This window comes from Lissotriton helveticus, chromosome 8, assembly GCF_964261635.1.
Source record: "Lissotriton helveticus chromosome 8, aLisHel1.1, whole genome shotgun sequence".
Taxonomy (NCBI): Eukaryota; Metazoa; Chordata; class Amphibia; order Caudata; family Salamandridae; genus Lissotriton; species Lissotriton helveticus.
Window position 1 is genome coordinate 900,005,228 of NC_136069.1, and position 13,681 is coordinate 900,018,908.

The 13,681-nt window shown below is 42.7% G+C and overlaps 1 protein-coding gene and 1 long non-coding RNA gene across 13 annotated transcripts in view; one reads left to right on the forward strand and one right to left on the reverse strand.

Annotated features, from left to right (window-relative positions):
- Positions 1-13,681, forward strand: part of MCF2L (MCF.2 cell line derived transforming sequence like) — a 1,263,355-nt gene that overhangs the window by 1,089,150 nt on the left and 160,524 nt on the right. For all 12 annotated transcript variants that reach the window (XM_078657683.1, XM_078657685.1, XM_078657688.1 and 9 more), the window contains one exon: positions 13,488-13,679. In XM_078657683.1, coding sequence (XP_078513809.1) covers positions 13,488-13,679 — 192 coding nt within the window. The remainder of the gene's footprint in view (positions 1-13,487; positions 13,680-13,681) is intronic.
- The window catches only part of LOC144772973 (uncharacterized), a 35,215-nt gene that overhangs the window by 8,647 nt on the left and 12,887 nt on the right, over positions 1-13,681 (reverse strand). The window lies entirely within an intron of this gene.

Below are 13,681 nucleotides of genomic sequence, written 5' to 3' on the forward strand. Positions count from 1 at the left end.
CCCGTAGGGTCCCAAGGCGCTTCGACCGCTGCGAAACCCTTCCTGGCTTCCCTGAGAGATGGTCCCTTAATGGGTATCTCCAGGGTGAGACCAGGCATCCCCGGCGGTCTGGTGGGGCCGTTAGTGAAGATGAGGCAAGCTAATGCCCAGAGTTGCCGAGTGTGATCGCTGATCAGAGTGGGCACCGAGGCGAGAGAATTATCGAGTCCGCTGACCCTGGTCCAGAAACCTGCCGCGCCGGGAATCGAACCCTGGTCCCGGGCCGTCCTCTGCTCTCGGGTCTGCCGCCTCTAACCAGTGAGCCACACTACTTCACTGTATGACAATAGCGGTACATAATTGCCATTTATTTTAGGAAAATCTAAGCCTTTTCGCAATAAAAACTGTTGCAAACCATTTGTGTATACTAAAAACAAAAAAGGTGCCATAATAAAGCCCTGGACACCTTCAGATGAGGCAATTTTCCCGTTTTTTTCACCGCCTGGGCCATATCGTACAGCTACAGAAGTCGCAGCATGCAGTCTACGCAACAGGGTGACAAGTTGCTCCTCAAATCCCATGGACTCCATTAACAACCAAAGCTTTCGCCTGCATACAGTGTCGAATGCACTGGATAAGTCCATGAAGGCTGGGTGAATTGAAACACCCTTGGCCTTCATGTACTTACCCATAATCATGGCCAAATTGAGACACTGCTCAGTAGTACCCCTGCCTCTCCTAAAGCCATATTGGGAATCCACAATGATGCCAGAGTCATCCGCCCATGTCTCTAAACGTGCCAATATTACTCTCCCCAATAGTTTACAAGAGGCATCTATTAGGGAGATTGGCCTATAACAACAGGGATCATTTTTATTTCCCTTTTTAAAAATTGGAACGATTACCGCCTCTTTCCAGGATAATGGAATACGTCCCACAATAGTCGCTTTAAAAACATTTAACAGGAGGGGCGCCCAAACTTGGGGGTTATTTTAAGACAAATCCAGGGGTACGGCATCAGGCCCTGGAGCCTTGAGAGCAATGCTTTTTGTCAAGGCCTCCTCCACTTCCTCCAAAGAGAGCGATAAGCTGAGCTGCCGCGAGGTCTCGATATTAAAAGGGACATCCTCCTCACATTCATTTGATAATAGGATGCCCTTTGGGTTAAAAATCTTTGAATAGTGGGCCTCCCAAACCTCCCTGGTTATATACGAGACCATAGGCCTGTCTTCATTAGTGAAAAGTGGGCGATTTATGACCTCCCAGAATAGCCTGCTGTCTCTCAGATCACTGGCTTTATCAAGGTCATCCCAAACCTTCTTCTTCAATTCTATTTTCCTTTTTTCAATTACCTTCTTATAAGTTTGTCTTGCGTTTCTGGCCATTTCTTTATCCCGAGGACCCACATGAAGTGCGGTCCTTAACGCTGTTTGCGCTTTGGAGCATTCACCATTAAACCATTTCTTATCCGGGATAATGCCTTTCCTGGCAGGTTTAAGCAAATTTGTGGCCACACTCTTGCAGAGAACTTCAAAATTTTGCACTATCAGCTCTGGGTCAGAGGTGACGGTTAGACAAGTCATTATTTGTAATGAGTTGGCTTTGAGAATCCTTTCCTCCATTTTTTTGGGTCAATCTTGTCCCATTTTATTCGAACCCCTTGGTTATGATTATATATTATTGGTTGTTCTATGGGCCTTATTCTTGATATCGCAGTACTCAAAGATAAAATAAGGGGGTTATGGTCACTGGCAGGATTCGGTTCTACCCTAAAATCATCAACAAGATGAACATATCTGCTGGAAATTAACATGAAATCTATTACACTCATAGACCCCCTGGCCCCCTGACAAATTGGAATGGGTGCCGTTGGTATATTAGTCAGGGTATCAAGTATGCAAAGATCATTAACCACTATGATGTTATTTAGTGCGTCTCCCTGTGTGCAATGCTTAAAATGTGCCAGGGGTTGTTCATTAATGTCAAAAAGCCCACAAGCATGACTCCCACTATATGGACATATAGTACCATTGAAATCCCCTAGCCACATAATACATAAGGGAGAGATTTTCTCAGTCACTTTAGTGATTTCCACCTGCAAAGAGTCAATAATAACAGACATATGAGTGTCGAAAATGTTATAGTGCCAATTAATCACAAGCAGGGGAACAACATTCAAATTAGTACACAAAGTCAGTTGGTACCAAGGAGAAGAAAATATTTTATCTATCTTTAAGGACATATTCCACATTGAAATCTAAGTCATTAAACCACCCTTGGCCCTTCCAGAAAGGGACGGTTCGGCATGAACAACCAGTGTATTATAGCCATCTAAAGAAAGATTCTCTCTGATCCACGTTTCTTGGAGACAGATAATGTCAAAGGATTTAATGTACTCTCTCCATACCTCATCCGATAACCTATGTGAGATGCCTGCTACATTCCACGAAATCATGCAGAGGGTACAACCACCAGACTGGCTATTTGCTAGACCAGGGGGTTTACTGGACTAATTCTCTTCCACTATATGTTCAGCTTGTCATATTCCGTTCCTCCTCACTGTCTTTTATTGTGCCCTGAGTTTTATTAATAATGTTAAGAGACAGCTGCGAATCACTATTATTATTGCCCAAAGAGTCAGGGAGGATTATTTCTGTAGTGGCATTTTCCTTAATATTCTCTAATTGGAGTCAATTGACCTCCGCCAAGGTACTCAGGGGGTCAAAACGATTTGGATGGTACCATGGGGGAAACTGTGAATATGACTTTGATCTTATTTGGGATGTAATTTCTGTTTGGCTGGGTCGCCATATAAAATGACGATAGAAAAACCCCAAAGGCAGTGCCAAGACCCTAGACTTGTCTATATTTTGATCATTCACCCTGTCGATTATAGCTCTTACCAGGCCAGGGGGCCTGAAGGTCAGAACAATACAGTCTCCCTCCATTGTTTTCTCAGTAGGGCCAACCCATCTAACCCTACGTGCCATCTTAAGTTCTGAGAACAAGAGATTTTGGTTTATACCAGTCTTGGCATGTATAAAATTTAAAGATTTATTCCTCAGAGATGGCCAGTCTTCACTCTCTCCAGGGGCTAAAGGAGGGACGTTTGGTAAGACAACAATATAGGGAGTAGTTTGCGGGGGCAGATTAAGAATCAAATCTGGGCTACTATGAGACAGATGGCGTGAGTGGTGTTCCACAGATGGAGCCGTGTTTAATGTATCTTTATTTTGAATATTTCTCTCCCTTTGGGGTTTATTGGTACTTGGAGGGTTTGGAGCCTGGGGGCCATCCTTGGCCTGGCCATCCGTTGTTATCAAGATGGTGTTTAAATGGGAACTCGCCTTACCAGAATTCCCCCTCGAATTCCCATCATATATTATATTTTTCCCCGAGGGATCTGGTTTATCTTCGCCCACACTAGCAGTTTTTCCTTTGGGCTTATTCGAGCTAGATCTTATTTCAGGGTGTGACACAAAGGCACTGGAATATTGATTCTCTAGGCGCGATAATTTATTATCAATAGACATCAGTTTATGAAGCACAGGTTTTAAATGAGAGCAGATTACCGCTTCCAGTTTAGTCCAAAAATTCCCCTCAAAGCCCTGTTCTATGGTTGGTAATGTGGGTATAGTTTGTATATCTTCCACAACTATATCTTGACTTGCCTCAGATACAGGCTCGGTTAAAGGTTCTGGAGCCTCTTTTGAAGCCTTCCTTGCTGGGGGCTTGGGTATGTGCTGTGTCTGTTTCCGTTTTTTTGTGGTAATTGGCCCTTTCGTTTTTTAACAGTCGGGTCAAGACGACTTCCATTTATTTGCTTGGTTTTTTGTGCCCTTGTAACTACACTAAGTTTATCATTGGGAACAGGGGAGGAATCTAGAGAATCTAAAATCTCCTGAATACTAGGTGATGTAGGCGATCGTACAACATATCCATTACTTTGTGAAGCTCCATTAACTGGGCCGTCATTTGGATTAGTGCTGGCAATAATATGGCCATTTTGGAGCATTTGAGAACCCAAGGACAATCTACGCTCTGTTAGCTTTATTTCATGGATTATGGCAGATTCAGCTCTTAATAAGAAGGCATCCAGTGTGCCAACTGCCCCCTTCCCTTTGCCATCCTTTTGTCTTGCCATTCCAAATGAGCCCCCACAGCGCAGCAGCTTCTCACCAATAAAATAACACTAAACAATTTTTAGCCCTACAAAGATGACATGGGCATATATACTACTCAACAAGCTGATACCGGTACCAAATAGTACACCAAGCTTTTCCAGTTTCGTTATTCAAAGAACGAGCAATGTCTTACATGGTCCAGGAAGTAGATGTTAATGCCGTGGCCCAGCCCGGCCTCCTTCGGCCCCTGGCGGCCATAGATGGCCTGCCCTTTGCCCGGGCTTAGCCCGGCAACCGCCCACGCCGCGGAAGTCTGCAGGTGGTTAAAATGCCCCGGCAGGTGAGGGGGAGGGGCTGCCGGTGTGCTCCGCGGCCCCGCTGGTTCCTGGGCCTGGGAGTACTCTTCCTTCCCCCTTCTGCTGGCCACAAACACTGTTGGACGCTCGCGCCGCGTCTCCCACGAAGCAGGAGGCGCAAGAAGTTGATAAAGCCCCCGCAGGTAAGGGGGAGGGGCTGCTGGTGTGCTCCGCGGCCCCGCTGGTTCCTGGGCCTGGGAGTCCTCTTCCTTGCCCCTGGCCACAAACACTGTTGGACACTCGTGCCGCGATTAATACCAATAAAATGCCCAAGAAATTAATACGGATAAATACAGACGGAAATGTTAAATAAAAAATACCGTAACATTGGGAGCCCTAACTTTGATGCTCAGCCCTAACTTTGATGCTGATGTTTCAGCCTCACTCCTGGATCTCGGTGACTCTTATCTTCCTGCATCTTCTTGGTCGACTACAGAAGGTGATGCATGCAGACTCTGTAGTTGAATCTGAAATTCCTGTGGGCCTTTCATCAAGGAAATCCATTGAGTGGCAACCAGATTTCAGAGGAGATGTTTCAAGATCTATCGTGGTGGCAACTCAAACACAGTTGGTGTGGTGGCAGGCCCCTCTCACTGCCCCATCCAAATTAGATGGTGGTGACAGATGCATCACTACTGGATTGTTGAGTTCTTCAGGGGGACTGGAGATCAAAGGACTCTGGTCTACAACTGAAGTCCATCTCCATATCTAGCTGTTGGAGATGCAGCCATTCATTTGATGCTAAAGGCTTTCCTGCTGTCCATCAAAAGGAGCCTGGTGCAGATTCTCACAGACAACACCACTGCCCAGTGGTCTTGCAACAGACAGAATGGGGTGGGGTCATGAGTCCTGTACAAGGAGGCTCCACTCCTCTTGAGTATCAGGGCATTTCCCTGGTCGTGACTCACCTAACAGGATCCTTGAATACCAGAGCAAATACAGAGAAGGATACTTCTCATGGCATGGATGATTGCCCAGCAAGGTAGCCAATTGACCTCCTTTGGGGGCCTCTGTAATTGCTGCAACCACGAATTGCTTGTGGCGTTTTCAAGAGTACTCCCAACACAGCAACGTGGGACAGCAGCATTCACTCAGCTGGTTCTCTGTTTAGATGGGAGCCAATGTAGGGATGCAGTGCACGTCCTTAGTCGTCTTCATGTTGTTTGTTTGCCAGTGCATTCCATGTCCCAAGAAAACAACTTTGAGCACGTCAGTGTCATGGTGCCACTTTTCGTCTCTGTGAACCCGAGCGGCACTAAAGAAATTTGGTAGAGACAATTGTATTTTTAAATGCCTGCTCAATTCTGCTGTCTGAGACAATATTCCTAGTGAGTTGAGGAGTAATCACTCGAGGTACTGCTCTCCTACAAATCATCCGGAGGAGTACTCACTTTGAGGATCCAAAACATAAAACCCTGACTGGTATTCATCTTGGTCTATAAACCCTGGTACCGCTAAAGGAACACGTCCTACGAAATGTCTTCATCTAAATTATATAGAGAGTATACATTTTATAAAACTGTCTTCTGTCTACCCAATACATCTTCTAACGCATAACCTTTCTGTTACCTCATCTCCATCTTTAACTTTGTCATCTAATTTACCTGTTCTTAAAAGTTAAGATGGCTGCCCCCAGCAAGAGTCAACTTCCTCCTTTCTTAAATGAGATGAGGGAGCCTGATTTACCATGGGACTGATGAATAAATATTGTTTAGGAGTATCTAATAGCTATTGGAGGTGAGAAGTTCACTACAGTATGGAAACACATATTTTATCACACAAGTTAGGCATAAAGGGTAGCGACATATATGAAGATCTGGCTGAACTAGAAACTAGTGAAGCAAATTAACATGAGGAAGAGGAACATCTTTTTCAAGAAACTCTAAAGAAATTAGCTATTCATTTCAGAGAAAAAAATTCAATGTGGAGCTTGAAAGACATAAATTCTTCAAAACAGTTCAGGGTAAAAACAAAAAGGTGGCAAATTACATTGCTAAATTAAGAGTGTTGTCTGCCACTTGTGAATTTGATCCACTTTCTGATTCCCTCATCAGAGATCACTTATTCAGAAGCACTAATGACTGAAAAAGCCAGGAGAAATTATTAACGCAGAATCCTAATTTGGCAGAAGCTACTGCAATTGCCAAAAGTATAGAGCATACAGCCATATGTGTTAAGAAAATTAAAACCTCTAATGAACCAAGTAAAAGTAAAAGTGATGAAGTAGACACCCTTCCAAGTATTAATGAGGTTCACGAAGTCAAAGAAACATATTTGCAATAAATGAAAATGTAACCTAAAAGAATTACATCTTTTAGATGAGGGAACTGCAATCACATGGCTAACAACCCCAAATGCCCTGCATGTGTTCTATGTAGAAAATGCAATAGGAGGGTACATTTTCCTAATGCCTGTAGAGAACTTGAAAAAATGTACGCACTGTAAGATCAGAGGAGAGGCCACAGCAGAAAAATGTGGATTAATATTCCAAGTAAGCTGTTAAGAATACAGTAAGAGTATCATACTCTACATGCGACATTACTTTAGATGGAGGTAAATATTTTTGCCAACTCATGCTCCCCTTTCACATTGATTGATAGCAAAAATGTTATTATAACTTTGATGGAAGGGCATATGTACCTGAACCACTAGACATTAACCTAGGAGGGTACAAAAGGGGTGCCCTCCTCTAAAAAGGAATTATAAAAATGCACATGCCCTTTAAAGGAAAATCCACTGTAGGAAAGATTTATTTAACTGAGCAAGGATCCAATTTACTAAGACTTACATTTTTTAAGAACTTGGGTAAAAAATGTAACCCTAATAACGAAGAACAAGTGTTACTGGTTGACAGATCAGTGATGGGAGTGGATGTTTATAAAGAATGTTCAGACGTATTCACTGCGAAATTTGGCTTGCTTAACAATTTTATCCACAAGATCAAACTGAAATCTAATGCTATACCGCTGGTACACAAGACATGCCCCGTCCCCATGCTCCTGAGATTTCCCTTGAAAAAACAATTGGAGAAGTTAGAGACACAAGAGATGATAGAGAAAACTGAAAGTTCTGAGTGAGGGGGTAGCATACACTTGTGTCGTTTTCAAGAGACTTAAATTTCACTATATGAGTGGACAGACATTGCCTGCCAAGGATCAACAAGATTTTGAGCATAATGCACAGAGCAAAATATTTCAGTTTGCTAGACATATCTTCTACATACCACCAAGTAACACTCCACCTGACTCCCAGTCTCTAACTTCCTTTAGTACTCCACTTGGGACATACAGGTTCTGTAGAATGCCCTTCGGATTAGCATCTGCAGCCGGCGTGTTCCAAAGAATAATGCAGTATATATTCGAAGATTTACATAAGGTAATGAGTTTCCAGGACGACATATTGATTTATGATGCTTCTGAGAAGGAGCACAATGACAATTTAAGGATGGTTTTATGCAAGTTAAGCGAAGCTGGGATTACTATTAAAAGAGACAAACACAAGATAGATGTGACATCTGTGGAATACTTAGGGCACACTATCTTAAGTGAAGGAGTTATACCCAGCTTAAGCAATGTTGATGCAGCAACGAACACACCACCTGCGTCCAACAAGGATGAATTAAAATCATTTTTGGGTTTGGTTGAGTATATGTCAAAATATATTCAAAAGGTTTGTTGATTTAATTTAATTTAGCACATAAACACGTTTGCCAAGATCAAGGAAACCATCACAGATGCCCCTACCACTTGCAATTTCAACATGCCATTGAAAGCCACACTTACTACAGGTGCCACCAACAACAGATTGGGGGGTTACATTATCTCAGGTTAAAGAAGGCACAGAAACAAATTGCTTTTGCCTCATGGTCTCTTAAAGATGAAGAACACAAATACTCCACAGTTAAAAAGAGACATTGGCATGCTGCTGGGTTATTAACTATTTCAAATTTGAGCTCTGGGGCATCTTGTTCCTCCTAAGAACTAGCCATAAACTATTGGCCTCCGTGCTTTCAATAGAGTTATTGAAAAAAGCACACTTAGAATAGCCAAATGGATATTCGGGTTAAAGGGGTACAATTTCAGTGTAGAGTGTATCCCAGGAGCTAGAAATCATGTCACAGACTTTTGTCGGGAATGCCTGTAAATGTAAAACAAGACATAAGCGCCCCAGACAAATCCATTGTGTCAGTGTCTGGGCCAGTGTTTTTGAAAGATGAATGGGAAGACTATGTGATACAAACCAAGACATTAGCCTTAATAAGAGGGAAGGTTGTAATGCATTGCCTGTTAATTTACTCCCATTCTGGAATGTAAGGAATGAGTTATCAATAGATGGTAACAACACCTTGAAACTAGGGAAAATAAAAAATATTAGAGATCACATTATAGACATTGTACTTGAAGAATATTTAGGAAGAAGTCTCACTAAGTTTTGAGTTAGAGCTGATTACTGGTTCCCCTACATGGACTCACTTGTAGAGAATATATTTGAGGATTGTTATGAATGTGGGTTGAGTGATAAAAGAAAATGTACTCGCAAAGCATCACTTGCCCCTGGAGAAGTTCCTTCTAAGCCTTGGGACAAATTTGGCCCAGACATTGTGGGTCCCATAAAGTTACCTGTGATGCATAATAAATGCATTTTTGTTTCCATTCGACAACCATTCTTATTGGATTGCCATCAAATTTGTCAGCAACGTCAGCACCAAGTCCTTGATTAAATTCCTATCTGACACATTTTCAAATGAAGGTATTCCTAGCACCCTTATTTCAGACAATAGTGTCCAATTTATATCCGAGGAGATGAAGAATTGCTTTAAAGATCTGTCCATTCACCACATTACAACTCCATTATACCGTTCCAAGGCCTACTACCTAGTAGAAAGAACTAATAGGATGGCAAAGGAATCTATGCAGTTAGCTCATGTGGCTGGCTAGCCCATCATTCAAACCGTTAAAGATATGCTATGGTCTTATCATACCACTCCCTGTTCTGTATCAGGATACCACCTTGTGTTTTGCTTAAGGGCAGAAAACCAGGACCAAAACTTACACCCAATTGATCAAACTGAGGAATTCCACTTTCCATTAACATGGAGGAAATCACACACCATCAAAATAAATACAAAGCATGATATGACAGGAAATGGGTTGTGAAGCGTCAAAACTGGAAAGAAGGTCAGTTTGTGTTGATAAAGAAGCCAGTTAGGGGTAAGAATAAATTAAATGCATATTCAAAACTGGAAATGATTAGAAAAGTGTCGAGCACTATGGTAGCTCTTGATGATGATGTGGCTCAGGGGTTAGAGGCGGCAGACCTGGAAGCTGAGATCGGTCCTGGACCAGGGTTCAATTCCCCGCCTCGGCGGGTCTTGGGCTAAAAAAAATCCACGGACTCGATAATTCTCGCTTCGGTGCCTACTCGACTCACGGGTTCACACTCTGCGACTCTGGGCAATAGCTTGCTTAATCTCCACTACGGCCCCTCGCAGCGGGATGCCTGGCTTTCACCTTGTGGATACCCTGCTGGGGTTATCTCACAGGGGAATACCAGGACGGGTTCCCTAAGCAAGCGCCGTGAGACCCCTTTGCGGGGGTGATACGTGCGCTATATAAGTAACCACGTTTACGTTTACGTTTATGATGGCCGTAGTTTGAACATGGACCGATTAGTTCTTAGTGCAGATGATTTTAGTCCGGACAAGGATCCACCATCTCAAGAAGTAGCATCCTCTGGGAAGTCAGTTACTAGAAGAGAAAAGGAGGTGGGGTCGCACACTACTCACACACCAGCGGTATCGCCCCTAAGGACTCTGGTTAATGTAGTTATGTGTTCTGCGATGCATCATCTTTCGATCTTCTGCTGTCTTCGCCATCCCTGGACACGTGTTTCGGGGTATCACCCCTCGTCAGCAGGGATAGGCCATGTTCTGGGGTTGCCGATGGCTGCCAAATATCTGCCAGGTATAGTACCTCTCAGGCGCGTAGGTGGGGGATCCCAGGCTCGTCAGCCGGCGGCTCAAGGGAGCTTAAAGTTACAAAAAGGGGGTGGGGTCGCACACTACTCACACACCGGCGGTATCGCCCCTAAGGACTCTGGTTAATGTAGTTATGTGTTCTGCGATGCATCATCTTTCGATCTTCTGCTGTCTTCGCCATCCCTGGATACGTGTTTGGGGTATCACCCCTCGTCAGCAGGGATAGGCCATGTTCTGGGGTTGCCGATGGCTGCCAAATATCTGCCAGGTATAGTACCACTCAGGCGCGTAGGTGCGGGATCCCAGGCTCGTCAGCCGGCGGCTCAAGGGAGCTTAAAGTCACAAAAAGGGGGTGGGGTCGCACACTACTCACACACCGGCGGTATCGCCCCTAAGGACTCTGGTTAATGTAGTTATGTGTTCTGCGATGCATCATCTTTTGATCTTCCGCTGTCTTCGCTGTCTTCGCCATCCCTGGACACGTGTTTCGCGGTATCACCCCTCGTCAGCAGGGATAGGCCATGTTCTGGGGTTGCCGATGGCTGCCAAATATCTGCCAGGTATAGTACCACTCGGGCGCGTAGGTGCGGGATCCCAGGCTCGCCAGCTGGCGGCTCAAGGGAGCTTTAAGTTACTAGAAGAATGCTTGAAAGGAGTATCCATCCCCCCAACTGGCATATGAATTTCGCAGGATACTAATCTGTACCATATCCGCATGCTATCTTTTAGGTGATGTTATTTCAGTTCCTCCTTACATTGATTTTATCTTAAGGAATGTTATTGGTTCAGTTGTATAGAAGGGAGATGTGTTATTTATTATATAATTTCCTTTCCTACACCTGCCTTCCCCAGGCACCTACTTCTCTTAAGTATATAACATTCTGCTGGAATTTGATTAGAACGTTCAGGTACTCCTAATGGGTAAGACTGGTGACACATTTTACCTTAGTATAGACAACAAAAGTTCCCTTACCTCACCCTTTGTTGGATTTTTATTAAAGAAGTCTTTGCACTTTTCAGAAGAAACATTGTTAATTTGTGACAAGTGCAGTGCTTCTTTGAGCCCATCAGTGCCCGCATATTTGTAAGGCCTTCAGTGAATGGGGCAGGTTCCAGTATGACTCGAGTCTAACATTCAGACCAACGCTCACTTCAGGGTTAGTGTGCTGGCTTTGTGAACAATCCCATGACTTCCTGATAGTGTGTTATCTGGCAGCTTAATATATGTTCTGCATGAGGTACTATCCTGCTTCCAGATCCACCTCTTTTGAGTCCACAAATGACTGCGGCTCAATAGGGAAATGGGAAAGAAGAACCTATTGTAGTGGTTTCATAAATGTAGCGTTTGCATTATGGGATTACACTTATAGTTTACATACAAACATGTCCCTTGTGACTTAAACATGTGAGAGTGCATGGAACATCCGAGTAGCCACAGTTAATAAAGAAACATCAAGTTTAATTCCTTACATATAGTTCATGTCTAGAATGGCAAGCATTAACTATCGTTAGTCTATAATAACTGTGCAGCATTTTATTGTTTCATCAAGTGTTGGAACTTTTTTTAAGCATCGATAGTTGAATTGCAGATGGAACGTACATGTGAAAAAGTGAATTTTAAGTAAAATAGGTTTGATTATCGACATATTTAACAATTGCTGCAGTGTCAGAAGCAAGGAAGTTGGGTAGGTGTCAGTAAAGTATGTTTGTCCTATTAGCAATACGTTTATTTGTTTACGTTTATTGGCATTCTTGGCATTTTTATAACTGTTTACCTTCATACTATATTGTATACATGCTTGTATGTTTGTTTGTAAACTTAAGTATGTAAATAAGATTAGTTATCTTTTCAATGCTAGCTCATGATTTAAAGTGCTAGCCTTTATTCCCCCTTGAATATTAGGTGATGTCACTCTTACTGGTCAGCAAATGCCTGTCTGGCTACGTAAGGAGTGAAGAATATTTTCATTTATATGTAAAATGACTCCCAATTTTCCTTCTACTTATTTTGGCATCATTTTCCACCATACTTAACTTGATGATGTGTAAACAGAGACATTAAAAAGAGATATCAACATGATACAAAGCTTCACAATAGAAGCCAAAGTTGGCTTGGATAATATAAGACAAGAATGAGGATTGCTGTGGTAAATCAGTACTAAAATGTGCATTCCTGAGGCCTTACCCCCAAATGCATCAAGAACCCATTTTGCTATTCCTTAATAGCGAAAAATAACGATTCGCTATTAAGGAATAGCAAAATGCAATGCATGAAGCAATCACAAAATAAATAGCGATTTCTTAAAATTCCTTAATTGCGACTCGCAAATTGTGAGTCACAATTAAGGAATACCTCCCCATTCATTCCTATGGGCCTAGAGGCCCATAGGAAAGAATGGGAAGACGTTCTCAATTTGCGAATCGCAATTAGCGAATCGCAAATTGAGAATGCGATTTTAAGGGTGCAACAGGGTGTCCAAAGGACACCCTGTTGCACCCCTGAAATTGATCTGTGCACATATGTTGCGCACACACATGCCCTTAGGGCATGTGTGTTCGCAACATGAAACTTTGAAAAATGCACTTTAGTGCATTTTTCAAAGTTTTTGCAAATTACCATGAAGTTCAACTTCATTGTAATTTGCGATCCCTATTAGTGAAATCGCTATTTTTTAAACTTTAATGCATTGCATTTAAGGAATCTCAATTTGAGATTCCTTAAATGCAAGTAATCGCAATTTTGAGATTTCTTAAATTGCGATTTTGGCATTTGGGATGATGCATCCCAAATGCAAAAATACCGGTCGCAAAGGGGCAGATTCTGAGAATCTGCCCCTTTGCGAGCGGATTTTACCTTGATGCATCTGGGCCTTACTGTGAATCGTCCTGGTATGGAAAGCAGTTCTATTTTTACTGTATCATTTTTAATCTGATGTTTGAAACGTCAGCAATTCATCATGGGAACACTAACTTGAAGGTCTCTTATTTAAATTAGATTAAATAAATGTTTACAGAAATAAATATTTAAAATGTCTTCTTCCCATGATTTAGTCAATGAAGTGGTGCGATGAAGGAATTTATCTCCTGGCCTCTCAGCCAGTTGACAAGTGCCAGTCTCAAGATGGAGCCGAGTTGGCACTACAGGATATTGAGAAGTTCTTGAACACAGGAGCCAACCACAAACTGCAGGACTTGTCAAACTTTTATAGAGAATATGATGTAATTCTCACCATGGAGCTCAAGGT